General features: G+C 44.1%; 1 protein-coding gene across 4 annotated transcripts in view; it reads right to left on the reverse strand.

Moving 5' to 3' along the window:
- The window catches only part of GSG1 (germ cell associated 1), a 14,741-nt gene extending 5,647 nt beyond the window's left edge, over window positions 1-9,094 (reverse strand). Inside the window, exons 1-5 of one of the 4 annotated variants that reach the window (XM_015628601.3) lie at window positions 8,418-9,094; window positions 7,546-7,669; window positions 6,503-6,569; window positions 2,320-2,401; window positions 1,862-2,180 (exon numbers count right to left, since the gene is read on the reverse strand). In XM_015628601.3, the coding sequence (XP_015484087.1) occupies window positions 1,862-2,180; window positions 2,320-2,382 (382 nt within the window). In that variant the 5' untranslated portion in view covers window positions 2,383-2,401; window positions 6,503-6,569; window positions 7,546-7,669; window positions 8,418-9,094. Of the gene's footprint in view, window positions 1-1,861; window positions 2,181-2,319; window positions 2,407-6,502; window positions 6,570-7,545; window positions 8,160-8,417 lie in introns of those variants that run through there. The other 3 variants (XM_015628599.3, XM_015628605.3, XM_033514429.1) reach the window with 3 other exon arrangements.
- Between the last annotated feature and the right edge of the window lie 18,863 nt (window positions 9,095-27,957).

The following is a 27,957-nucleotide window of genomic DNA, read 5'->3' on the forward strand; positions in this document are numbered from 1 at the left end:
TCCCCAGTTCTAATCTTTTCAAATCTCCGGTGTTACTTCTGTCATCCACAGCTCTCAGGATGATACCCAGTTTAGTGCCATCTGCGGTTCTCATTAACTTGCAATTTGCTACTTCACCTAGAGCATTAATGAGGATATTCAGTAATGGCTCATCTAAACCGATCCTGAGATTAGTCTGAATAATGAAATCCTTTCTCCAGCTCAACTCAAACTCCTTTTGTTCAGAGTAGTCCCTCTTTTGTTGTTTTTATTGTCTATGCAGTTGCTTCAAAGATGCACAGTAGTGGGTGTGTTGTGCTTGATTTACAGGAAGCAGGAGACACAGACTGACTGTACTTCTGCCCCGTGTTCTGCTGCAATCCAGATGTTACATACTTTCTGTGTTCCTTCAGGCACTGGGGTTATTCCAGGACTGCCCAGTGGACAGAAAAGTCGTTTAGATAAATCAGTCAAGGGATGTAGTTTCATTCCCACAAGCATCATGGAAACACAAGCCAACCCAAACCAGTCCTAAATAAACACATCTTCCACAGCCCGTCTGGAAATGCTCATAACAAAAAGCAACCCACTTGTTAGGACATGAGAGTTTCAAGCATTCCCTTCTGCTCCAACCTCTCCTTCTGTCTGCCTTTCTTCACCAGTTATTTATTTTCAAACTCTGACAGCAACAGAGATGAAAAATACTATAGTGGAAGGATGGCTTGGTTAAAGAAGGTGAGATGTTTGCACCTGGGCAGAGCTGAAGAGAGGGTGGTGGCCTTAGGGGAATGGCCCTGATGCAAGTGACTTTCATCACTCTACCTTTAGATACAAATCTCTGTGTTGGCCACCTTCTGGATTAGTCCTGATCCTTGATGGGTGTGCCAAGCAGTAAAGGGCATCTGAGCACTGCAGAGCACCCACCTGTGCTGACCTGGCACAGGTTCCAGCAGAAGGATTTAAACAGGTCTGGGCAGCAACAAGGCAAGGGTAAAGGGAAGCACTAAAGGATTCTAATACAGGTTGCACAACCAGTCCCTGGCACTTCAGGATTTACAGTGCCAGTCCCACATGGTCAAAAATCACAAATGAAACCTGTCACAATATCACAAAAACCAAGAAAAATTACATATTTCAGCTCTAATCCTCAGGTGAATTTGCCTCCTAGCTTTAGTTCCTTTGGGTTCAGATCCCTCAGGTTCTCTCTGTGAGGTTTTCTCTTAATCTGTAAGGTAGTAAATCTCTTTCTCTGTTTTATTTTTTTTTTTTTTTTAAGAAAAGCCCAGTCTCTGTTTAATAACACAAAACTACTCTGTTTGGTGATTTAAGAAAACCAACTATTGTTTGTCCTCATCATGATAGCTAAAAATTAACATCTACATAAAATCACTGTACTTAAATTTCTGAGAGGACACACACAAATTTACCCTGAGGAGCATGAAGTAAGCTGTGTATAGGAATGGAGATATGGGGAAAGGGAAAGGGAAAGGGAAAGGGAAAGGGAAAGGGAAAGGGAAAGGGAAAGGGAAAGGGAAAGGGAAAGGGAAAGGGAAAGGGAAAGGGGGCTCATGGAAGTTCCCATCAGGATGAATAGTGCCATCATAAAGTCACTGCCATCACCACTATCACTTGCACTTCACAGCCCCTATTTCAGACCAAAGGGCACACTAGAGTCAACCATCCTCCATCCATTTCCCTGCTCTGTGAACATTCTAGTGGAGATCAGAAATATATTAACCACACCAGTGCATATGGCTGATACCATCTAGGAAAAGGAAGAAGACTTTTCTCCTAGGTGTTCTCAGCCTCCCACCTTTCAGTTTCAAACTTCTGTGGAGTAAATACAAGACAATAAGTTGTGGCCGCCTGGGCAACACATTACCTGGCCCTTCCATGCTCTCTTCACAGGAAAGCCACATCCCTGTGTGGAAGTATCTGAAGGCAAAGCGGTCATCTCCAGTCTCCCAGCTGTAGTGCACTGTGTCCTCAGACGAAACATTGCTCGTATCTTCATCAGATGGCATGGGGACACCCACGCACTGGGAGGCTTTGTTCTTCCCACACAAAGGCTTGGGTACTTTCTGGGTCCCAGTGCACCAGTAGCTGCCCAGCAAGGCAGTGGTGGAGAGGGTGAGGGCCAGCAGGTTCAGGATGACAGCCAGGAAAGTACGGCGCAACGGCAGTCCCTTCAGCAGCTCCATCTACAACACACAGACAGGAGAGACCGTCACACCGGCCACTTGTCCCACACAGCCTTATGAATCCCACCTTTTCCCAGCATGCATCTGTGGGGAGGGGTTATGAGCACTCTGCCCTCCTCACAACATCCCAACAGCTCACCCAGCATGGAAGAACCATTTCTTGAAAGCCAGGGCAGTGGACCAATAGGTCAGCTTCAACCATTTCAAAGTATGCTGAATATCTGTACTGGGGAAGAGAGGGTGACATAGCAGGGCTGAGTGCATTGAAGTGTCTGAGCACATGAGCAAAATGAAAGGAACATCACATTTATCCATCTCAGAGATGAAAGGGAGAAACTGTTAACCAACTTCTCTGAATACCATGTGTTGCCTTTACATGAAATACAATGAATGCTCTCTCCAACTAAATGAGAAATTTTGCTGCCAAGTGTCCCAAAACATTTTTTCAAGCATCTCGTTACTGTACATAGGGAGGTAGAGAGTATAGTGATTTCTCAGTGGGGAAAGGCAGGAAAATGTTCCTATATTGCTGAAGGTCACACATCAAAGCAGTGACCGGCTCAGAGAGGACACCCAGCTGTCCAGACCTGGCATCTTAAGTACAAGCCACAGAGCAGCACCTTCCTTCCACCTGAGCTCTCATCTGCACATCAGAAACTTGGTAGGGTGGTGGGATGGCAGCGTCTCTGCTTTCACACAAAGTGACAAAGGTTTTGTTTCTTATAGGAGTGAATGTTGCCACATCCTTAGTGATTTCATCTCATCATTAAAAGTAATTGAGAAAGCAGTTTGTGAACCAAAGACTTTCTCACTCAGAGGGAAGACAAAGACTTTAGGGTTCCTGCAAAACCCTGCTCTGACTCCTGTGAACCCCAAAATATCACTCCATAGATTGATTAGATGTCATCTACCCACACATCAACTTTCATGTAATCAATGCATGTCTCTTCCCACGTGGCACTCCCTTAGGTTTGGCACAACATCATCCAGATACTCCCACCCTTTCCTATTTATGACTCTGAAAATCTATTTACCCCTGAATAGATTCCGTTTGCACAGACGCTGCCTACTGCTGGTCGTCTTCACTTAACTCCGGCTGACTCACCCAGCGCTGAAGGCGTGAGAAAGACCCAGCATTCTGTGGACATCACTATAAATAAACAATACAAGACCCAGCTCTGCATTGTTTGTGACTGCACCACAGATAAAAGTGGTGCAGTTAGAATCATTTTTGCTGCTTACCAGCAAGCTTGGAAACATGGTCAACAAAGAAGGTGCTGAAGCTCCTCTTGAAAAGCACGACCTTATTAGCATCTCATCACACTGAGAAAGCAGTGCCTGACCCTGAAAACCCTCATTGAAAGCAAGAAAATACTAGGTTCCTGAAATTTTCCTGTATTGTTTCATACTCTGGCTTCTTTTGTCTCTTCACTAGGACATTTCTTTCTGCACCATGTAGATGGTAATGACTCAGTGATGCCATAACTAATGACTTTCATGATATGAAGGTATGTTGAATAGCACCATTTTCACAGAGTAGACACCTGCTAGGAAGAGTTTCTGGCTAAGATTAGTGGCACACTTCTCACTGAAAGTTTTTTTGGTGGAAATTTTGGCTTATGACTGAAAAGGAAATTACAGACAAAATTGCTCTTCTCAAATACATAATTTTTCACCTGAAAATTGAAAACTTCAGCACACAAAATTTTTGAGTTTTTCATCAATGCTTAATTATAAGATTTTCTGTCATCAGGTTTTGGGTTGCTAATGCTTTAATTTAACGAAAAATTCCACTCACAATATTTACAAAAATCATCTTTCTAATTTAAATCTTCAATAGTGGGAAAAAAATTCTCTCCAGTTGATTTATGACAGCAGTTGAAAGGCCGTATAATTTCAGGAAGAGTGTTAAGGAAAAGACATAAAAAATGCAAGAAACAAATGAGTCAGAGTAGGAAGTGGATCAAGGATGCAGAAGACATATGGAATGAGAAGCAAATCTGAACTACTTCCTGAAAACATTGTTAGAAAAGCTTCCCTTTACAAAAGCCAAGCACTCACTGATAATAGCCAACCATAATATCTAGATAGCCCCAAAAGGAATGATAGTTGAATTTACCTTAGCAGCAAGTCTTTGAAGTCCTGGTAATTTGGATGAACAGCACAGAAGTGGGACTCACACTTTGTCTGCTGTTTTGTTCATCTCTATATCCTCCAAGAAACCAAATTGCTGCAAAATCCCTTCCTCCTTTGTCTGGTCCCCTCCTCCTTCGCTTCGCCAGTGATTATTAAATGCTATCCTTCTGATCAGCAGCTGTTTTGTGGAAAATGGTCATTTTGTAATCCACAATGCAATCACAGCACAGCTGTTCTGGGAGATTATATGGGAAGTGATTGGTGCTGTGGGTTGGGATTAAGTGCAGAAGAGTGACCTCTATTAACTGAGTAGAAAGTTTCTTTAAAACACTAAAAGATTCCAGCCATCCCCCTGTGGTAGTTCTTTGGGAGCTTGTATGGAGGAAGATGGCAGCTTTGGCCAATGCTACAGGGGAGGAGTGACCTTAGCTTGGAAACTGCCAGCCCCCTTGGCATCAGGTCATCCCTTGCTCTGTGCACTGTCTCAGCAGAATGGTAAAGACCAAAAGCATCCCAGCCCTAGGGTATCTTCCTGGCCACACCTGATAGTTGCAGAAAGGGCAGAATAAAAAAATAAAAAAAATTTTGAAAGAAGAAAGTTTCTTCAACTGCATCTGCTCTGAGGACTGAAGATTTCAGTCCCTGAAGAGATACCAGTGCAGGTCTCCCCACGGGCACTGGAAATTTTGATGCCAAAAGGAGCCCCTTAGCTGAAGAGCTGCTGAGTGGCAGACTGACACCATGGCATCATTACCACAAAGGAGCTATTTGAAACAGCAACAAGTCAAGCCAATAGTCAAAACATAGGAGAATGAGGTAGATTGTCAGTGCCAAGATTGTAGTGGCAGCTTTTACCAAAATGTGAAGGTCACTGCAAATCCCAGCTGGTTCACCTTAGATGAATTTGGGAACTTAGTAAGAAGAGACAGATTCACATTCACACGGAGTCTGAGCTCTTGTCCTGAAAGTTTAAAGGCTCTCAAAATACCTGTTTGCCACCAAACCCATGAGAAGTAAGAGCAACTTCACCTCTCATGAGAACATACTAGATGCCATGGAGCAGAGCTCCACTGAACCAAGCTGCAAGGGAGGGGAACATCCCAAAGGAAGACACATCCTGTCTTCCCCACAAGCACTTTGCCCTGTGCCAAGAGGGTGAAGCTCATACCACCACCGGGAGGGAAGGAGGCAGATTCCCTGCATGCTGCTCTGCCAAGACACAGGAAGCCAGTGGTCCATCCATTCTCATCCCCCATGTCCAACATGAGAGCCCAGGGTGCAGTGCAGGAACAGCTCTGGGTGACAGCACAGCCTGTGACAGCCTCACACAGCACGGGCAGCAGACGGAGAAGTTCACGGTCCAGTACATGGGCTGTGCTGTCCCGTGCTCCTGACCCTTCCTGCCCTGAGCAGAATGGGCAGCAGCTCTGTGGTTATTTTAATCCCAGTCGCTGCATAAACTCCTCTAATATAGATAAGCATTCCTAAGACGGACTAACTGAAAGCAATGCTAAATGTCCCTGTGCCCCATGGACTGCCTGCAGGTTTTCGATTAACAAGAAGGTTCTGTTTGGAACAGATGTACTTAATTTACTGAAGTAGGTAGAACAACAGCTGATGCCTTTTAAAAGGAGAGTGATTTGTTTTTTCTTTCTTTTCTTCAGTCTGTCCACACCTGGACACCTTAAATTTAAGTTCTAAATGCTCGGCTAAAAAAAAAAAAAGAAGAAAGAAAAAAGCCTGATTTACAATCTCAGGAATAGATAAAGTCCATCTCTACTGATAATCCTTAACACCTTCCTCATTTTAAGCTCGGTTAGAATATCATTAAAACCCAAGATTCTGTATCAGTTTCTAAAGCTGGGTTCATGGCATAGACATTGATGAAGTTAAACTGAATTAGTTTTATATAGATAAGAATTCATGCTGGGAAATAAATTTATCAGAAATATGCTATGGTTAAAAAAATATATGCTTATAGCATATTTAGTATTCTGAATAATGGCAGATATTTATCCTTCCAGAAGATGGCAATCTTTCTCTAGTCTTCTTTTCAGGAGTCTGCTGCTCACATGTATGCTGGGGGGAAGCAACACTGAAGTTTAGACTTCTATTCCGTCCCTTGAAATTCCTCCTCCCCTCCTTTTTTTTTTTTTTTTACATTTTTATGAGCACAAACTCTTTACCTTGACTCTGAAGTGGGGTTTGGGTCTGTCTCTTGGAGTTATCTGAGCCTGGGAACTCTTGAAATCACTGGGAAAAGGAGAAAAAAGGAATGATTGCAGGAGCTTAGCTTTTGCTCACCTTCTGCCCTGCATACCACTATTCTTCCTAACACTTTTCACAATATTTTGTCAAGTATCACATTAAATTTCCCAAGATTATTGCACACAACTCATAGAACACCAACAACAGAATATGTTTCCTAATGTTCAACAAACTCTCCTTCACAAAATTATGGAGATTTTATCTGGTTTTGATTTGGATTTTAGTTGGTTGGCTGTTTTTTTTAAATTTTCTATATTAACCTCACCTCAATCTGACCTAATATAGACACAAAAATCAAGCTGTATCTGTCTTTCACCCTGCTGTGCCTCCAGTTTTCTCCTCTTTGTATTTGTATCTGATATTTCCCACCATAATTTGGCTTGGCTAGAGTTTTTGGATGTCTCTTTCTCTTTGAACTCAGCAGCAGCCAGTCCCTGGTGGCTCGTTTAAAATTCGCCCATTGAAGTGAATGTCCATAGCAGTTGATTTCCTGTGCAATCAGCCAAATGCTTGACTTATAGAAACAAAACAAGGAAACAAAATGCAAAACCCCCCAAAGTCTTTGCACAGCACCACTGTGGAGATTGCCAGATCTAAAAAAAACTGGGCGTTGACAAGTGATGCATTTTCATCCTGGCTCTATCACCATCTACACCCCAGCTTGGGTGTATCCTGCCCCAAAGTGACAAACTCATCTCCCAGGGATGTTGGTGGAAAAGAAGGTCAAGGAGACCTTGCCAGACAGGGCCCTAATCTTGCAATAATTAACTGGTAGGTCTCAAGAGGCACACGACTCCCCATAGCCCCCCATGCAGCGATCTTCCAGGAATATCAGGGACCATTTGCTGTCCTGACATTGGTTCTTCAGCTGACCTGAAGAGGAAAGGAGAGGAGGAAGGCTGGCTATTTACACCCATAGAGTCACTCTGTGAAAACTGGACAAAGACAGGCTCATACTCACCCCTCATTCCACACATTCCTTGCACATGACACTTCCCACCGCTCCTGTTTTTGCTGTTTTTACAGGAACACCATTCCGAGCCGCAGTCCCCTCCCTTACTGCCACGCAGAAAGCAGGATGTCTCCTGAGTGACAGTGACATGGAGAGAGCCAGACTTCTCAAACCCAGTGACAGACTGCAAATGCCAGATTTCTCCCTGAGCTCTGAATAATTCCACTCAGATTGTAACCTTTATTTAGCTGTTTGCATGATGCATTAACTCTTGCTCTGAAAATGACCTCACCAGGCGTTTTTTTCTAGTCTAAGCACATTTAAAGGTGAATTCTGTTTTCAAAGATGATCAGCTTACATTGCTAGACACTGAGACCGTGGCAGAAATAAAGATTGAACTGGATTAAGTAAATGCATCTTAAAGATGGACAAACAAGTCAGTCAGTTTGGACCTAACTACTTTTTCTTTCTACTGCTTTTTTTCTTGAAACAAGTCTTAGTTGGCTGGATTATTTTTCTAATCTTTATGTTTGTCAGCCACTCAAAAAAGATGCAGAAAGCAGTCATGAAAAGGAAAAAAATCAGATGCAGCAACAAAGACTTTGAGGACTCACTAAAGATTCTAGGTGTCTCAATTTCTGGATAGGAAATATAAGACTATATATTATATATAAGGCTAGGGGGTTGCTTTTCAGAGTATTTAAACTCTGGATGTATTCACCTGAGCACACAGAAAAAAAATAGCATTTATCTAATTTAGCTAACCATAAACTGTAGACAGATAAGAAAACCACACATTTATACATAGATCTATAAGGATATTAAAGAGGTGCCAGTCCAGAAAAGGGTCTGTACAAAACTCCAAGTAGATAAATGCTTACCTCATCCACTGCTCACTACTCCCATCTGCTTTTCTGAGGTGTCCAGTGAAATACTACAAGGTGATCATGGATTTGCCCCCATGTCTTTCTGTCTGACTGAACACGTAGTAGCCAAGAAATTCCATGAGATCTGACCGGATGCTTTGAAATGTACCAAGTCTGTCACTTTACTGATGGTTTAATTCTTTCTGAGCTCGCTAAATCATCACAGTAAGTTATATCAGCCGCTAGTTTGGCAGGGCGTCCACTTCTGCAGAATGAGCCTTTGTAATTTGGTAGTCCTCTCTATGAAAATTGTTGCTACTTTTAAATCTACCACTGACGAGATCTCAGTCTGTTACTACTCAGAATCACAAACACACAGACTCAATGACTACCACAGGCTCATAGGGTTTTTCATCAGCAGGAAGAACCATTGCAACAACATAGTCTCCTCTCAGATGTAACAGAACCCAAAGAACTTTAGATAATCATTTCTAGTGACACACAGCACTCCTACCAGCACATATTTTATACAACTAACTCGTATTGACTGTGCAGCAGAGTATGATTGAGAGCCCATCACATCCTTAGAAAAGTTATTCCAATGATTAATTAGCCTCATTCTTAAAATTTTGCTCTTGCTCTGTAAGCAGTGTCTGCTTTAGTTTTCCAACCTGACCAGGTTGCTCCAACACACAAATAAATACCCAGTGAAGTGATTTCCTAAAAATGTTATTGTAAGAGTCACAAATCAATGCATTTCATTAGAGGCACACAGTGTGATCTAACCAGCTGGCTGGTGGCCCAAATTCCTAGTTCTGTACTTGGCTCTGACACATAATTTTCCCCTCCCATCGGCCAAGTCATTAGTGGTGCGTTTACACTGCAGTCAAAGCAGTGGCAGTGATGGGGAGTAAACATTCAGTGCTTGTTTTAATTGGGTGTTGCTAGGAATTTCACTCCAGCAACATGGAGCACAGTGCAGGGTACAAACCTAAGACCAAAACCAGAGTAAACTGTGCTAAGCTCCACATTGCCATGGCTGGATTGATAGTTCAAAATAGCCCTTGTTTCTGTACACTGTAAAGCTGGGTCTTTGGAGTCATTCTGCAAATCTACAGCACAGGGGATCCTTGTTGATACTGGAGTCAGCAAAAAGACAGCAGGAGATATTCTGTTTCGGTAATGACAAGATTTGAGGACCTAAAATTAATCTGTGCAAACAGTAGTTCGCACATATGCAGGTGATCTTGGAGTCAAAGATATGTTTAATATGTTTAAAACAAACAAAAAAAAATCATTGAAACAATACAGTTAAATTGCACTGCACTTTGGTTTCACTCATGGAAATGAGAAAGCCGAAGCAATTGTTCTTTGCTTTAATTTATCTTTTCCTACATTTCACTATGCTGAATCAGAATAAGCAGAGTTAGAGGAAGCCTACAAAGATTATCTAATCAATCCATCTGCATCAGCATGACCTTAGCACCCTGAAGAACTTCAAGCCTACTGTTAAATTTTGTTGCAAGGGAGATACAGCTCCATCCTGGAATAAAGCCCCTTGTAATATCTTTTTTTTCCCAATCAAATCACAACATAAACCAGAAAGCTTTTCCATCTCTGCTAAATGCCATGGTGTCTATTCCACATCTGATTTATTTATTTATTCACATGGATTGTCCTCTCAAGGCCATTGGAGCTACATGGTTTATTAAAGTTCTACTCACATGCTAGTATTTGAGGAACCAGTGCCTCAAAGGAAACATCTGAGCTAGCAGGAAAGGTTTGGAAATCTAAAAGAGTGAGTAAGACAGAGAGTTAGCTTTTTTAAGGCAAGGCGTGGGAGGTGTTTTCGTTCTTTAGCTATTAAAAACTCCATGCTTTGACAAGAAAAAAAAGGGGGAAGAGAAAACTGGGAGGGGAAGGATTAATGAATAAAGAGGCAGCATGGCAAGTGATGCAGCAAGCACGGTGGCCAGAAGGCACCAGCAAGTTTCTCAGGCTGGGTTCCCTGACAGAGCAGGGGTGGTAGCAAGTACAGATCAGAGGAGTCAAGGTCTAATATGCTGTCTGAAGAGAATAATAAGACCAGCTTTCCTTACAGTGCTGAGCAGAGGGGTTTTGTTACAGTGTATGCTTTGAAAATAATCATGCTAGCTATTACAATTGCACCTGTTATCTTTCTGGATGTCCTGGTAATTACCCAGGATTGAGGGCAGCTCCTTTTTTTTCTCCAGATTTGATGTGGATTAGAGATTCCTTTCCATTCCTTTACGGCATTTTGGAGCTGTGGCTCGACAGTCCTGCTGTTGAATCCAATCTCCACGGCTCATGCCTCCCATGGCTTTACACGCTGTAGGCAGCATGCTGAACCCTCCTGTGCACCAGGAAGGAGACAGGTCAGGCCAGGGCAATGGTGACACCAGTTTGGGGCCCTGGCCCATGCCTTGGAGGTCCAGTGGGAGCAGGGAGTGCCGGGAGCAGATGGTGTCACTGCCATGGGCATGGCGTGGATGGTGGACGCAGCACATGTATGCTGTGCCTGGGGAGTGTCGGGGAACCCAGGCTTCCCTACAAGTCCTGAGGGAGAGGAGTGCCCCAGTTGCTGAAAACACAAAAACAAAATATTTTGGAGACAGCCAGCAGAGAAATAGGGTGTCTTCTTTTTTCTACTGTATTTTTTTTTGGTTGGCATTCTTTTGGTTGTTTTGGTTTGTTTTTTTTTTCTTTTTTCTCTCCTCCTCTTCCCACACCTCCCTGTTTCCTCATAGCCAGGTTTCCGCATGCCTGGGCAACCCCAGTTGCATTCATGGGGCAAGGATATCAGTTCCCTGGGGTGACCCAGCCATGGAAAGGAGGGGCCATGTGCAGTGACAGCAGCTGGCCCAGGGGAGGCCAGGACGAGGTGACCCTGCAGCCACAGCCAGGGCCCTTTGTGCAAGTGCATTATAACCTGGGTCTTAAATCACGTGCTATTTTTTCCACCAGGCTCACAGTTTAAGAAAAAAAAGATAAACAACTGTCCTTTCTAGCCCCCATCATTTTTTTCTGAGCAGGCCCAAGCTGCAATATCTCAAAAGCTCATTATTTAGCCAACTTTGCGGGGCCTTTGTCATCGATGGTAAAAGATCTGTTGCAAACAGAAAAAGTGTAATTTATTTTAATGCAATACATTGCTCAAAATGTGGTTTTTGTTTCTTTTTTAATAAAAAGTAGTTAGGATTTTTTTTTAAAATGTGGATAAACCAGAATATTCCCCTGCCAGCCTTGTTCTCAAGAAATAGTGGTCTTGACTGAAATTAAAAACAAAACCAAAAAGAGCTCTATAAAACCACTAAAGCAGACACGAGACAACAAAATGATGTTGGTTTCAAGTCTGGCAAAGGCAAAAGCAGCCAAAGCCAGATCTTGTGATGGAATGTGTCAAGTGACTGTTAAAATAAAGAGGCAACACTACCAGCAATGTCTGCTGTGTTCTGTGCATCTATTAATATGCTAATCTCAACGTTAGTCCTTCCCAGGTAGCAAAGGACTATTATTGCTGAGCCTTACAACTAAGCATTAAGCATTGTGGCTAAACAGCTTGACTGAACAAGAATTATTTGCCATCACCTAACAAGGTAAGTATGAAGTCAGGGGAACCCAGCTAGCATGTTACCACAGGCAGAACTTAAAGAAATTAGGTCAGTCAGAATGGAAAGAAAACTTCAGAAACCTCTTTCAAACAGTGAAAAGTAGTCTTCTGTGGTACAGTTTCTCATGGGAAGCAAAGGATGCACACTGGATAATGCACTGGAAAATGTATTGCAGGCAAGAATCTTGCAGGAATTGGGCTAGGCTGGAATGTAAAATAATGGACTGGATGAGCTAGCAAGATTTTTCAATAATTTTTTTCTAATTTCCATGGTTAAAAAAACTATTGCCACAGTTTGCATTGCTTGAAATTCCTTCACACGAGTTACAGAATCTTTGAGTGAGGCAGAATATGAGGCTGGAGCAAGAGAGGTGGGTGTGTTTCCTGGATAACACAAAGGACTAAAAAAATAAAGTCTTCAGCCTGGAAGAAGCTGTGAAACTGGGAGACTGGCTAGAGAAAAAAGGAGGGAACACAGCTCAGAGGGATTGCTCCCACCAGGCTGAAATCATAGGTGAGATACACTGAGGACACCACAGTGAAGATTTAGGGGGTAGGTCAGTGGTAAAGAGGATGGCTTTGAGAGAGCAGAGACACTGCCTAAGCATGCTGCCATCATTCATGTTCAGTCTTCAGCTCTGGGTAAGAACTGGGAAGGCTCAGCTCCCGCTCTCTGCATGACTCTCCAATATTCGTTTTCACCGACAGATTTTTCAATTATCAGAACATTTTGATTAGCGGCTTCTCTCCCACTCCTTGTCTTTAAAACAAGAATTTTCTGTTTTGCTTTGGTTTGAACTCAGATTTCAGATGGTTGGATTAAAACAAGACATTGAAGAGCTGGTCTTTCACTCCCATCCAGTGCTGGAAAATAAATATCCTCAATTACTCCCATCAGTCATGAAGACTCACACAGCTTTACCAATGCACTACAATCCCGACTTTCAACATCCCTAGCATTTCAGTTCATGACTGGACGCAGTCGCAGGTCAGCCACTCCCCTTTCAAAGCAGGTCACTGATCTGTGCTCGGCCCTTTACCACTTCTGGTAAATCCGTCTGTGTTGCAATGCTAAGGACACCTTTGGGCTCTGCTAAGGGACACCTGAAGTCCAACCTTATTGAGCAATTCCCAGCTGGCCCAAGGACAATTCAGTCAACCCTACTGTACTACATTTATTATTCCAGCCTTGGAACAACTCTAGGGCTAACACAGCAGACCAGGAAAACAGCTCCCTTTGCAATCATCATGCCCCAGGTTTGGTACAAAGGTGACGCAGGAAGTACAATTTTGCTATGTTCCCAGATGAAACCATTCTTGAGTTTACTGGTGTTTCTTTCCACCCACAGTCTGTTACAGACCTTAAATGTGTGCTTCACAGCTTTGTTGGAGCAGATCTACTGTTCCACTCTCTTCATAGATTAAAATGCATTTTTTAATTTTTAAATGAAAAATTGAAACTATACTGAACTTCCCCACAGAACTTCTTAGCCATTTTTACAGCTGGCTTAAACTCTGCACTGAAGATTCAGAGACTGTTGTTTCAAAAGCTCTTCTGAGGTCCTCAAGAAGCTTTGAGATCCTCTAGAACAGAAGAGCTGCTGATGCCTTTTCATTGCTGCTAAAGAAAAAACCTGTGGGTCGCAGATCAAATCTGGTAAGGCACAGGTTGTCCCAGACAGCACCAATTGCTGCCTTGGGCATGTATTCAGGAGAGCGTAGGCAGGGGTGTCAGAGGAGCCATACATCCAATCTGGCTTTGTTTACCATATTTCCTAATGGGAAGATTCCTGTACTATCCCTTCTCCACCTTCCCAGGTGTTTGCTGGTGTCCTGACTCAGACACCTGGCTCACTAGCCCATAACCAAAATGTACAGGCATGGAAAGTGACCTGGTGTCTGCAGGATCTTAGCCAGCTTATTCCACCACTGCTTTGAAAATAGCCATGGCTTGGGATGTCTATGTCCACCCCCAAAAAGCTTCTCTCTCTTTTTCTGAGCCCAGAGCCTCTCTCAGCTACTAGGTGTGTAGGCGCTGAGACTTCCCACAGAAGAGAGCAGCAGGGAATGCAGGGTGTGCCACTTCAATCTCCTATCCCAGAGGCAGATTTAATGGAGTGCTTTCCACAGAGCTTAGGGCTCCTAGCAGTGATGATGGAGAATGATTCTCTTTACAATCGTTTGGAGGTTCTCACAGAGACTTTTCCTGCAGTGGTCACACCTTTCAGGGACACAGATGCATCAGCTGGACACAGCAGATACTTGCTCTGACCCCAGGCACAGCATTAACCCTCGGGATTTCTCCAGTCCGCAGTGGGGCTGTGGTTTCTCTTAAATCTCTGTCTTTTTAGGGTGACATCTAAGCATTCAAATGACAAGTAATTTCCTATTCCTAAACTGTCCCACTAGCTAACCAGCCTCACAGTTCAGAGTGTACACCCTGTTTCTAGATGGTCTTCACTGCCAGCCAGTGAGCTGATTTCTCTATTAGCAATCTAAGCAGTTCAAGACATGCACAAGCCCTGACAGGCAATTTTCCATGTTGTTCACATGCTTTGTGGCAAGTTTTGGCTTGTGGCAGGCAGTGTTCTCTGAACAGCAGGGGGGTACTCTCCTCACAGCAGGGCTGACTATGACAACATGGGTAAGGGCATCGTTGCTAACAGATTATTTGGGCAAGGCTACCTTCTTTGGGGGAGAAGTTTTATTCAGGTGGATGCTGTGCCACTTGCCCTCAGGTTCAGAGAACTGACCCTGGATCACTTTATTTACCAGTGTAGGTGTAACCTAGATTTCAACAAGACCTTTTCTGCCAGCACTGTTTACGATTAGAAATCTATCCCTCAAGTGAAATATTTGTGCACTTTGATTAAGTCAGTTCCTAACTTTCTTTTACATAAACTATATTTTGAGTCCTTTCCAGTTTTGAGCATCCTTTGAGATCTTCAAACAGGGAAATATAAGACAGTACTGCAGCATGATCTCACTAGCCAGGCCTGTACTGCAAGCCCTTCCCAGCTTGCCTTCCTCTTAGAAGCATAGCACAAGGCACAAGTCCTCTTGTCCTCACCTGTGACCCTCAGGTTCAGGGTCAGGAATCTGACACCTTTGTTCCAACTGGAGAATACACTGATCCCTGATATGAGCTCTCAGGGGACCAAAACTTTAGAGGGTGCCAAGTTATATTTCTACTGCTCAACTTGGACACAGAAGTTAGTGGGACTGAAAAAATTAAAATCTTGTCCCACTCATTATTCCCCTCATACATTTCAGGGTGACATCTTTCCTAATCTGTTGAGGTTTTTAGCCTGGAGACTTCTGATTCCCATATCCTCTATAGTGGCACTGTGAGACAGGATACCATCTCCAATCTCCCTGTCACGTCCCAATACACACTCTGGTATAGAAAGGTAGCCACAGCATTTTTTTTTTGTTCAGATGCACTTAAGAGATCCATCTGTGCAGTTTGAGCTGACCTTACTATTGTGGTCCTCCTCCCTGTTATTTATGTGATACGCAAATATGGCAGAAATTAAATTTTCCTGATAAATGTGTTCAGGAGATGATAAAAGATGACATCCATAGAAACCCCACTAGAAGCACTTTCTCATGAGAGGATCTCCCCTGGCAGGTGCTTTCTGAGGTCTAACCCTCGACATGCTTTCCAGCTGTGCAGCAGGGCTGGTGTTGGTTATTTGCCTCTAGCCCTGCCACCCACAAGAAGGTTTCTGCATCACAGCCCACGGACTCTTACACGCCATGGTCTTGTTCATTCCATCACAAGGCAAAAATAGCTGCCACTCAGTCTCTTTGCCTCTGTGGCCGCAGCAAGGCTCTGTCATTTCTGTTCTCAGGGCTGTTGGTACCGCCAAGCCAGGGAACTACAAGTGAGGTGAGCACGTAGACAGTGTCACCCTGTCACCGCACCAGCTCTCCTTGACTTAGGGATACACTGATGCAAGCTTTGCCCTGTTGCAAAACAAATTCTACCGAGTTTCAGCCTCACTGGCCCGCAGGTGTGACACAGCTGTCACTGTGCCTCAGCACAAGTGTCACTGCCTTGCTAGGCAACCATCACAACATGGTAATGGCCTGTCAAAATACCAGGGGAAGGTCACAAGGCTGAATCTTGAATCTTTAGCAGAAAACTCCACTTCTTTTTTTGAGCTCTCCATGGTCAGGAAGGCCAGGAGACAGAGATTCTCTCCACCAACCAATATTTGTGTGATTAATAAAAAAAACCCCAAAAACAAAACCTCAGCCTGCTTTGCAAGCACAAATACAATTTGCAGCTATGAGCTTAATTTCCCAGCCTTCAGAAATTATTTTTCTCCATATCTTTCCCTTTTCTCCTCAAGGCAAATACTTCACTATCTGTGAAGAAGAACTATCTGTATCATGGGCAAAGTTTTGGGGGCTATGTTCAGCCCTCTTTAGCACACTGGACTTACTGTCGTTATTGTCAGTGCAAAGACTTCCCCCTGAAGTCTTGCCCCTGACTGGTAACCTCTGCTGGGGCACTCAGAGGGACAACTTTGCATTCAGCAGGGAGCAAGGTGGCATTGAGTGCTGAGCACTAGATAAAGCCAAGAAAGCAGGAGTCTCATTGTGCTAACCCTTATCTCCAGAAACACCTTTGACATGCAGAATGTTTGTTCAAGGTGATTACCTGGGTGGAGAGGTTATTGTTGCATAAATTATTTACTTTTAAAACCACAGTTATTTGCCTCCACCCTTCCCACCACTGCCCTGTGTACCCCAGTACTAACACACCTTAGCATTTGGGAGCACTGGGAAGAACTGCAAAGAGCTCTAGGAAGACAGCGACACCAGGATGCATCTGGCAAGAGACAGATATCCACTGGGACTAGCCATTAGCACAAAAAGAGTAAAAATAGTCACCTACCTCTGCTGTAAGGGCTATGGGGCAGTGTAGCCCCAGGGAAGCAGAGGGCACAGGTGAAGGGAAATAAGACCAAACCGGGTGGAAAGGCATCAATTCTTTGCGTTTGCCTGTCTCTGCCACATCAGAGGCCAGGGTGAGTTTCAGTTAATCAACAGTGCTTGAGGACATGGTTTAGTGGTGAACATGGTGGTGGTGCTGGCTGGACAGTTGGGCTTGATGATCTTAAGAGGTCTTTTCCAACTTTAATTGCCCCATAATTCCGTGAAATAAACACAGTCTAGCAGGCCTCATGCACAACAGGGATGTGCTACCTCCCATCCCTGCAGGTGAGGAGTATATCTAGCTCTCTTCTTCTCATGCTCTGTGCGTCTGAAACTCTCAGGACCATTCCTTAACAGCTGCCTAAAGGAAGCAAGCAGTAGAATTGAATGCAAGGGCATAGGTTTGGATATACCAGTGACACAGCAGCACTGATAAGAAACACCTTCCAGTGCAGAGGAGACATGGAAAATCAGCACCGGACTGCTAGTTAGGAGCCTGTATTCCCTGAGGTCACTGGCAACACTTACACTGGGTTTTTGTGGTGCAGCGTCACTCCCATAGTCTTCATCCCAGACAAAGCAAATTAATTTCCTGGCCTGCAGTATGTTCTGCTGTGTCCGGTCCAGCACTGGAGACAGAACCGATCGGCTTCCATTACTGGGTTTCCCTTGGGAAGCTACTCTACAGACCAACAAAAGTCAGTCCTGATATTCAACTAAAAATTTCCTTTCCTTCCATTACACCAGATACTTTCTTCTGGATCTTCTCCCTTAAGCAGCATATTCCAGTTGCCTCTGTCCTTCCAAGACAAAGTTTCATCACTGTGTATGCAAGCTCAGTTCCTCAGCAGAACTGCCTGTCCCAGCCCTGCCCTGCCTTGGTTCACCACCCCGTCAAAAGGAAGCACAGGACTTGCAATGCTGGGAGCAAGACTCAGATTTCCAGAATTGTTAAGGATCCACAATCCCAGAGCAGTCTGTGGGAGATGCAGCAGTGACCACATCCAGCTGCCACAGCAGGCAAGGAGGCTACAGTCCCAGTGGGACAGGACTGGTTACCTCCAGAGGCAAGTCCTGCTGCTCCTGATGACAGCATTGTGATCACCAGAAACAGAATAACTGAGGTGTGAAGGTCAGCGTCATACTTGCAGAAATACTCCTCAAAGTATCAAAACTGAAGAGAACTATGAAAAGAAAATGGTTTTCTCTCAGGCCAATCACGCAGTCTGAAACAGGGAGACAGATCTCTGCGATAGCCATGCTAGTGATGACTACTGCCTTTCAACATCACATGGATTTCCAAGGGTAGCGGTGGCTGATTGTATTTCTGACCAGCATCTGGCACACTGGGTGGGGCCTGGCTTCTCAGCATTGCCATAGAGCAGATAGCAGTAATAATCATCAGTAACAACGTGGTTGGGTTTGTTTCCTCAGACTGTTAGAATAAGTTGTCAGTAAGAGTAATGAGCATTGTGCTTGTGTTTTATGCCGGTGCAAATTTAATTCCAATGCTACAAAGGTATTTGTTTCCCTCTATGAGGCTATAGAGACACTAGCTCTAGGCACAAGTAGCCATATTCCCCAAAATATATGTTCCAGATGTTCTGTTTCACTAAAAGAACAATTCAAGATTGAGAAAAGAAAAAAAAATAGTCACTTATTCCCCAGAGCTATTAACTCCTTGTTCCTTCAGCAGGTTTACCAGGGAAACACATAATACAGGAGTCAAACTGAGGCAGCACGTAGGCTGAATATGGCCCAGATAGGTGCAGACTATTAAATTACATTACATTTGTGGGGCAGCCTGGAAAGATAAATTGAGTCAGACAAGTACCTATAAAATCTGTCATGGTTAAGTCACTCTTGTTCAGCGGTTTATTGCCATCCTCTGAGCTATGACACACGAGCTGAACAGTGCCTGTAGTGGTATGACGTGAAACAGAACAGCATAAATCAGATTCTGAAATAGTTAACCTATCAAAAGGTGAATGGATGCCTTTAGTCTCTCTGGGACTGAGGATTAGAAAATTGAGATAGATCTATTACAATATAGTCTTCCAGCTCTTAAGTGCATGTACATACACAATACATCAATCCTTTTCAGGACAGGGCTCACTTACTTTGAGAGTAAAAATTCAACAAGCAGCCACAAATGGTTCCCAAATTATGCTAACATAGAAGAATACAGACTCTCTAGTCTGTTCAGATTTGCAATACAAGGAGGAACATCAAGGCAGATGTTTCCAGGCAAGGAAGCGAACAGTACCTTGGTGTGATGCCAGAAGTTAAAGTAGTTGGACCCATTCAGGTCACAGAGATCCAGTGCAGGGTGAAACACCTGAGGCTACTGGTGAAAACTCCCACAGGAAAGGCACAGTGAGCTGCTGGCCATTCTCAGGACATAAAAGCAGACAGATTGCCATAACAAACAGGACACCCGCCTTAATTTTTATTTTTTTTTTCTTTTTAAATTACTTTAAGGAAAAGGCACACCTGTGTCCTCTGTTCCAGACCACCAGCTCAATGATCTTTGTCCTATTAGTCATGACAGGGGCATTTACGACAGTGATGAGTGTGGTTGTAAGCACTGTAAAGCACTCCATGATGTAGTCATAGAAGAAAGCCTATACAGGCTAAGCAAACCCAGCCATAACAACTAAGCCTCTGTTCTGAGGTATTTAAAATTGAATTCCAAATTATCCAGCTTCCTGGCAAGCAGGGGTCAGATTACAGCAATTTACTCTAAGGGGGCAAGAAGGATCAAGAAATCTAAGTTTTATTCTTCAGTGGTGAAAGTCACTAGAAGCCTGGGTGAACTGTTCTACAGATAAAATGCAGCCCACAGGCCACTGGCTGGACCATTTGGACAAAGTCACTTGTGGATGTTGGAACCTACACAATGCTTCAGACAACTCATTTTAACTGTTGCTGGGTGAGTTTAACACTCCAGAAGAATAAAGCTCCCTTTTCTAATTGCTTCCAAAGTGTGTATTTGGAGACGTTGAAACAAGAAAACCCCTAAACCCAAATAAAAATCCCCTTTTAGAGAAGAAAGTCTTGAAGTCTCACACTTGTAAAAGGATGTCATGGTCACTGGTTCCTTCACAGACTACCCTCACAAAGCCTCTTTCTGCCTTGTCTGCAACAGAGTATTTAGACAGACGGTTACATGGATTGGATTTCAAAGCAATGAAGGTCAGAAGAGATCTTCCAGCTGTGAATGACCTCCAGATGTGGACTTTTCTTCTCCAGTCCTGAGGGAGGGGATGAAAATGCCTTTCATTAGTCTTATAAAATTAAATGGAAAAACATTGTCTACTGAGGAGGCTGGGCAGCAGAGAAGGTGGAGTCAGAAACTGGGCAGAACAGAATAGGGAAAAAAAGCAGGACCGCAGCTGAAATAGTTCAGGATGTGTATCATCATAAAAGCTGTAGTCTCTGAGGAGGAATTGGTCAAATCAATTAAACAATATGGCAGGCATCAGCAGTCGAGGCATTTGAAATGGAAAAGGCCAAATAAATCAAAACATAGTTTTGTTTGCAGAGAGAATATTCTCTCCTTCCCCAGAGCTGTGACAGGATCTTAAACTGTGAAACACCTCCAGGGAAGCTGTGTCTAAGATGGCTTCTGGGTGAAACTGTGCTAAACCACAAACAACATGCTTCTCTTACCAGCACCCCACAGTCCTGGACTTGTATCTAGTTATCTGTTCTTCTGAAAAGATTGTCTATGGACAGCTTATACCTCCTCTCAGCTTATCCATGCAGAATTATTCTCCTTAATTGAAATTTGTCTCCAAGCGATGAATCTGTGCAAGCTGGAAAGACCAACATCCCTGGGGACAAATTTTACTCTCAGTTATTTCTGAAAATGTACTACTCACAATTGCAAATGCACAGAATCCAGACTTCATTGTTGATAGAAAATTTGGTATTTCCTGCTTGGACAGGTGTGACTGTTTGGATCAGACAGCCAGATCTATCTTTTACTTGCATTTACTTACATTTACTGCAAGGGAAGACTATGTCTCTTCTATATCCTAAATGTCTAAGGAAATCTACTGCCCTGGCAAAGCTAATAGGGAAAAACATGTTTTCTTCATTTCAAGTACATTACCACAGTCTTTGCTTACTTTCATTCAAAAGTCCCTATTTCTGGATTATGGCATGTCCGTGCACACCAGTGCAAAGAACATTAGGAATGTCCTTAAGAGATGTCAGCTCTTCATCTGGAAGTTTGTTCTCTTTTCCAGCTCATCAGTTCACTTTCCATTTCTCCTGCAATATCTCACCAGTGGCCAAATAATAATGTGGGAAATCACCATAGAACAAAACCCCCAAAAACCAGCTTTACTAGAAATGTAAGATGGCCTGTGCTATCCCAGACTGAAGAAGCAGTATCTCTTCTCTTGCAGCCACCATTACTTAGGAAAGAAGTATAAGAAACAGAGGAAATCCAAACTGTATCCTAGTCCGCCTTCTCAGCTCCCGGAAGCCTGGCATTTAGGACACATCTGATGCAGAGGTAACATCTGTGCTGCTGCATTTGACAACCTCCAAATGAATTATGCTGCATAGATGTGCCCAACCCCTTCATGGCTTGCCTTCCACCAATGGTCTGTGGCAGAGTTCCATTATTCCTTGATGCCTACGTGGAAAAGTCCATAGCTTGTTTATTTTAAACCTGTTGCCTAACCAGTTTATCAGGTGCCATTAGTTTTTGTGATATGGAACTGCATGAATGTTAGTTCTTTGTTGACATTCTCCATACCATTTGTGATTCCCTTTCAGGCATCTCTTCTTCAAGATTAGCAATCTGTGTTTACCCAGAAACTATCTCCTACTTCTGATCATTGTTGATGTCCTCTCTTCTCTTACTAGTGTTTCTTTATGCTCTTCAGTGTAGTAACCAGAAGCACTCACAACTTTCAGACTTTCAGCAGACCATGAAGTACACAGAAGCATAATCATGTTCTTTGTTTCTTCTGTACTCATTCCTAACATTTCTTTTTGGCTTTTTGACCTCAATGGAGACTTGAGAAACTGTTTTCAGCAGCCTGTCTGCAATGAATCCAAGAAATTCTTTCTCTGCTGGTAGAAGCTGACTAAGAGGCATTCAATACATCTGTACAGCCAGACTGTTTTCTTGCTAGTGGAACTCCCTTGCATTTGCAACGACTGAATTTCATCTACCAGGGAGAGCCCAGGCACTCACTGCTGGGAGATTTTCTGCAGCCCTCTGCAGTCAGCTTTATGTTGCCTCTCTGGAATAGCTGTGTGACTCCAGTAAACTTGCTGCTCATGTTCCTGTCCAGACCATTACAAGTGTGTCGAATAACACTAGTGCTACCACAGAGCCCTGTGAGGTCCTTCTGATCAGCTCTTTGTCGAGACTGACTATTTGAAGTGCTCAGGTTGATGCTTGTTATTTTACTTATGATCCCATTTACAGAGCTCTCCACAGCCAGAGCTTGCCTCTGAGACTGGTCCAGTGCAAAGGAGTGCCTGGCACCAGCCCTTACAGATGCAATGTGCTCAGACAACAGGTATGAGAGGCCACTCTTTGTGATAACCAGACCTAGTAGTTGCTTTAATGGCCAAATCAAGAAAATCCAGGGATGTGAGAAACTGAACCCAGACACTCATTGGTGTCTGTGTTATTGAGTTTCAGGGCATCTGAGGGCTCGTAGGATAACGAGGGTTACTGCACAAGGAGGGTGGGGCTGTTCTCACCACCGGGGGATAGGGTGCAGATCTGCACCGTTCCACAACTCCTCGCCTCCATCCACCAAGAGTAGGATGGCTTAGAAACAGATCAGTGGGCCAAGTGTGAGCACAGCACACCCTCCACCCTCCTCTGCCAAACCACAGGCTCAGCCACGTTGTCACTCTGATGTTCTCTTCTGAAATACCTCAGCTCTTCTTCAATCAGCCCCTCAGAATCCCCTAGTCAGGATTCCAAACTGCAAAATAGGCCTTCTGCTCCTGACTTTGCAGCTGCCAATAACCTCATGGTCATGTGCCATGGTTTCAGGTGCCACACTGTCTCCAAGGTGAGAGGGGCCACCTTGGGGGAAAGCAAATAGGAAAGTATCCCAGGCATGAAAATGCCTCTGTGGTTCTCAAGACAGGAATTTCTCTCACACCCATCCCCTCCCTCTATTCCTCCACACTGCTTGGTGCAGTTGCTGAACCAGCAGCAGCAACAGTGGGCAAGTTTAGTCACTCCAGCACCTGGGTATCGATTACACCTGAAGGTGGAAAACAAGCAATCAAAAACAAGGTGTCTGCTTTGCCAGAGGATTCTCCTCAACTCCCAGTCTGGGCCTGCTGCCAGTTCTCACCCTGCTGTACTTCAGCATCCCAGCTCTTCCCATGACAGGTGTTTATTCAGGCACAGGCATTTCACTTCACATGTCTTCAGCCTTCATGGAAGGCAGAGAATTTCCAGAGCTGCTTTTCTGAGCAGCATTGAGCAACCTAACACCACTGACAGCCAGGACCGGCAGAAAACAGAAGCTTCTTTGTGTTTGGGTCAAGCCCTCCCATTACTTGTTTCTGCCTGCTGACATTTCCCTAGACGGCAAAAGGATTTTTAAATTACACTGACAAGCTGGCCTTTCTTGTATTAAGAACTCAGCTTGCATGGTACCCAGCAAGTCACGGGCTGAGCAGCAGCCTGCCTTCAGAGACTGCTCTCCTGGGAAGCAAAACCTCCACACATCTCTGACTCAGAGCCGCTCAGCTTGGCAACTCTCTTCAGGCATTTTGGGAGGGACACAGTGCATAGCCAGTGATCCACACTGGCGAGCAGCATCAGCTGCCGATGGGACAGAGTGCAATGGAGAACCACCATGGATGACTATTGGGTGGGATCAGTTTCCAGCAAAGAGAAAGGGTGGAATTCTTGTCTCCAGCACAGCTACATATCCTGCTCCCCAAAAAGAGACAGCAGAGACAACAATAAAATCTCTCTGAGAAACGAAGATGCACATCAGCTACCAAAGACTTTGCAGCTTCCATTTGTCATCGCTGTTTCCATCCTGCTTTCACTCTGCAATCGCTTATTTTGGTGGCTGTGACACACAAAGACCTCTCTTAACTTACAGAGCTTCACCATGCCCACTCTTTGTCCCACGGCATGGATATCACCTCTGCATGGAGCCATGAAGGTGACAGCACTGGACTGGAACAAGAGGATAGGAGGCAGCAGAAGGAACCTCCACAAGCTGTGCAGCCCATAAACGTTCATTGCCTGATCAGAGCTGCTCCTGACACAAGATGAGTCCATCCTTGCTGTAACATCTGGAGACTTCAGAAGACATCAGTACCTCCCTTCTCCTCCACCCTGACTGTGGACCTGATTTTTCTGAGCCTGAGAGAGTTACAGCCTCAGTCAGTGGCTGATCTGTTCCCAAGGGAAAGTCTCTTGAGAGCATCTCTTGCTTAAGGACTATCTTTGTAAACAATTTCATTTTCCAAAAACAGTTCTGTACAGCTGTGGTTAGTGTGTTTTCTCCTGTCCCACCAATGGGACAGAGAGGTGGTGTTCCCTTTACCAATCATGTTAAACCTGTAGTGTAATACCCTATAAAAAGCTGAAAAGTTCGGATAATAAAGGCTTTTCTGACCATCTTGTTCGGGTGCTGTGACTGAATCAACCATTCTTCTCTGTGTCCAACAGTGACACCCTGACCAGTTCTCTTATAGACAAAAGGATTCTGCAGCCAGCCAGATGGAGCTGGTGGTGATCTGGTGGGAACAGCTGTCCTGCAAGGGGTCCCTGAGTCAGAAGGGCCTCTTTCCCCACCATCGTAGAAAACATTTTAAGGAGTATAGCCAGCCGTAAGAGTTGTAACACAAGTACCACACAGAAGCTCCTAACATGTCTCTTGCTGCCTCTTTAGCTACAGAAACAGAACACACTCACAGCAGCACTGTGAGGAGGATCAGACCCTGAACTCCGAAGACTTTCGCCCTGTTCTTCTGGAAGTGATGAAGATGATGCCGTCCCTTGTTCCTCTGTGTTTCACTTGACCCAAAAAACTCATCATTCATTCCAAACCTAGCCACCACAAAATTGTTGCTGCAGGTTTTTCAGCCTGTGCCTCATTTAGCTCAGTTTGACCCTCTGGTCCAATTTTTATGAGTATTATAAAGTATTCTTTTGCATAACATAGGAGATGTAATATTTTTTTCTCATCAAGACAGTACCTACAGCTCTAGGGCAACACTTAAGCTTCAGCCCCAGGTTCAGAATCTGCATTTTTTCAGTTCACCTCCAAAATTGTTTATTCTTCACCCGTGAGGACTCTTTACCTGAATTATGTCCTTTGCTTCAGATCACTAATTCTCACTTTCTGTCATATATCTCACAGGGATGGAGGTGCTCAGACACACCTATCAAATCCAAGCAATCATTTTGTGACATCTGTCAAATCCAAGCAAACATTTTGTGACCATGAGGCGTTTTGCTGCATTTTGTTCACACTCACAAAACATCAATACAAAACACTCACAAAACCTTAATAAGCACACTTGAAATCCAAAAGCCCAGGCTTTTAATACTTTGTGCTTTCTAATCACCCTCAGAGCCTGGCAATGTGATGAGTGCTCCCTTTCTCCTGCCTCTTGCTGTCTCATTTCCTCCCCCATATTCCCAGCATGGAGCTGCACAGGGACAAGACTGCCTCTGACTGACTGGTATGAAAAGTATCACAGACCATCCGGGCAATTCCTTAGTCCCACAGCATCATTTGTGACTACACTAGAGAGAGATCCCTTGTAGGATTTAAGAGGAATCCTCTCAGAAATTAAAACCTTTAGCTTTCACTGTCATTACCACTGGTAGGGCATATCTGGGGGGGACATATGGCTGTTAGATCTGTGATTGTTGGAGGGACATCAACATCTGAAGAGCTCTAAATGATATGATCTGTGTTCTCTGCTACCATGCGGAAAGCTCTTCTCCAGCTCTCTCTCTTCTGTCCCTGTTCCTTCCAGCTTTGTTTCTCTTGCAAGTTCCAAAGGCTCACACCCTCTGAATAGCTAAGTTTGAATTTATTTTCCCCCAGATAATAGGTTTGCATTTTTCCAGTTTGAATCTTGTGCTATTATTTCCTGCCCATATCCTGCCTCAAGCACGAGGGAGCCACACAAGCGGTGACTGTACATTACAAAAGCAGAAGGAATGGAGTCATGAAAATTTTTGTGTTTGTGAATGCACAAGGCACAGACAAGGAGCGGGTATGTATGACGGGAAGCAAAATATCATTTAGGTTTCTTCTCAAAAGTCCAATCAAGAGCTGGCAAGCAGCAAGGGGGGGCAGGGAACAAGGAAGGAGAGAGAGCTTAGTTAAATACCCAGTCTTTGTGCTGTGGTGAGAGGTTTTCCCTGTCACAAATTCTCTCCTTACCACCACTTTCTTGACGTGGTGGCACTGCATCAATCCCTGATTCATTAATCAGAAAAACAGCCATGAAGTCGATTTAACTTGTTCTGGTTCTGTCCTGCTGCAAATGAACTCAGAAGCTGGCCCGTAGTGTGACACGAGTGGATGTTTCCTCTTTCAGAAGGGAACCATTGCTCTGCAGGCACAGAAATAATTTTCCTCTCTGCCAGGGAAGGAAAAAGCAAATCTAGAGATTTTCCCCTCCCTGTTCCATGCAACGGCAACAGAAAGGAGAGGACTTCCCAGCCTCCTGCCAGCTGTCTGCACTTTGTTCAGGAACTTGGAGCTCAGAGGCGTTATCCTTATTGGCAGCACCACCCATGGTGTTCAGCCCTCTCTGTCCTGCCCTGACCTTGTCACTGTCTAGCTGTCTTTCCATCCCAGAGACACTTTCCTATTTTGATGATGATGATGCATTGAGCTCGGTGTTTTTTCCCCCTCCCATCAACCCTTCCCCTCAAAGGGAGACCAGTAGAGGAAACCACTAGGAAGCCTTCCCTGTGCTTTTCTTTACATTTAGTTGTGAAAGTGATCTGTCTGCTTGGTTGGTTAGTATGCCAGGTGTGGCATATTAACCTTCCAGTCTCTGCCATCTATATTCCCAGGCTAGCCCTCTCCCTGCAAATCTGTCGAGCCTGTGGCACCATAACATTACTTCCATAAATGCATGCTGAGTTTTAAAAAAACCAGGATATTGGGGAGAGTGAGAAGCAAATACAGAAACCTCCACATGCATTCCAAACCTTACCTCTGGCTGCAAAAGGAGATTCTACAACTTTCTCAGAACACCAACATCTGGCATAAGAACAAAGTTCAGCAAGCCTTGAGTAGAACCAGCACATGCATACAGCACACAGGAGCAGCAGACAAATAGAAATATGTCCCATTATCAAACCTCAACAACAGTGCAAATGGCACCTTGCCCTTGCCTTGGCCTCTTAGCCAAGGTCCATTTCTATGGACAATCAACACAGTTTCAGTCTAGGATGCAGGACAGGCAAACAGCTAATTCACTTTGCTGTCACTGAATGAAAGAATAGTAAGGCACTGTAAACTTAAGTCATTTCTTGGTGCTTGTAGGATTTGTTGCCTCTACTAATATGGCAAAACCTGTTGGTGAAGCACTCAGTACTGTGCAGTGCACAGTACTACAGTCACAGAAGAAAGAAATGAACCAGGAGCAGGAGAGAGCAATAAAGAAAACCTCTTTGTTTGCCAGACTGCATAAGAAAGGCCTTCATGTGCAGGTGGAGAACACCACCAACCACCAGCCCTTTGATGTGGAGTGGGAGAGGTTCTTGTGGAAAGTGACAGCTCAGATGGGTCTGCCAGAGCAGAGGTACCATTTGCACATAATAAGCAAATACCATAAGCTAGGCCATTTCCAAGGGAAAAAAGAAAGAGACTAAGATGGAGGTTAAAGGAAAATGAGATGGGGACTGCAGTTCTCCAGATGTTATAAAATCAGGGGAAGACAACCACATTTCAGATGGCTCTCACCACACCTTCTTTTACATCAGAGCAC

This window comes from Parus major, chromosome 1A (genome assembly GCF_001522545.3).
Source record: "Parus major isolate Abel chromosome 1A, Parus_major1.1, whole genome shotgun sequence".
In the NCBI taxonomy this organism is placed as follows: Eukaryota; Metazoa; Chordata; class Aves; order Passeriformes; family Paridae; genus Parus; species Parus major.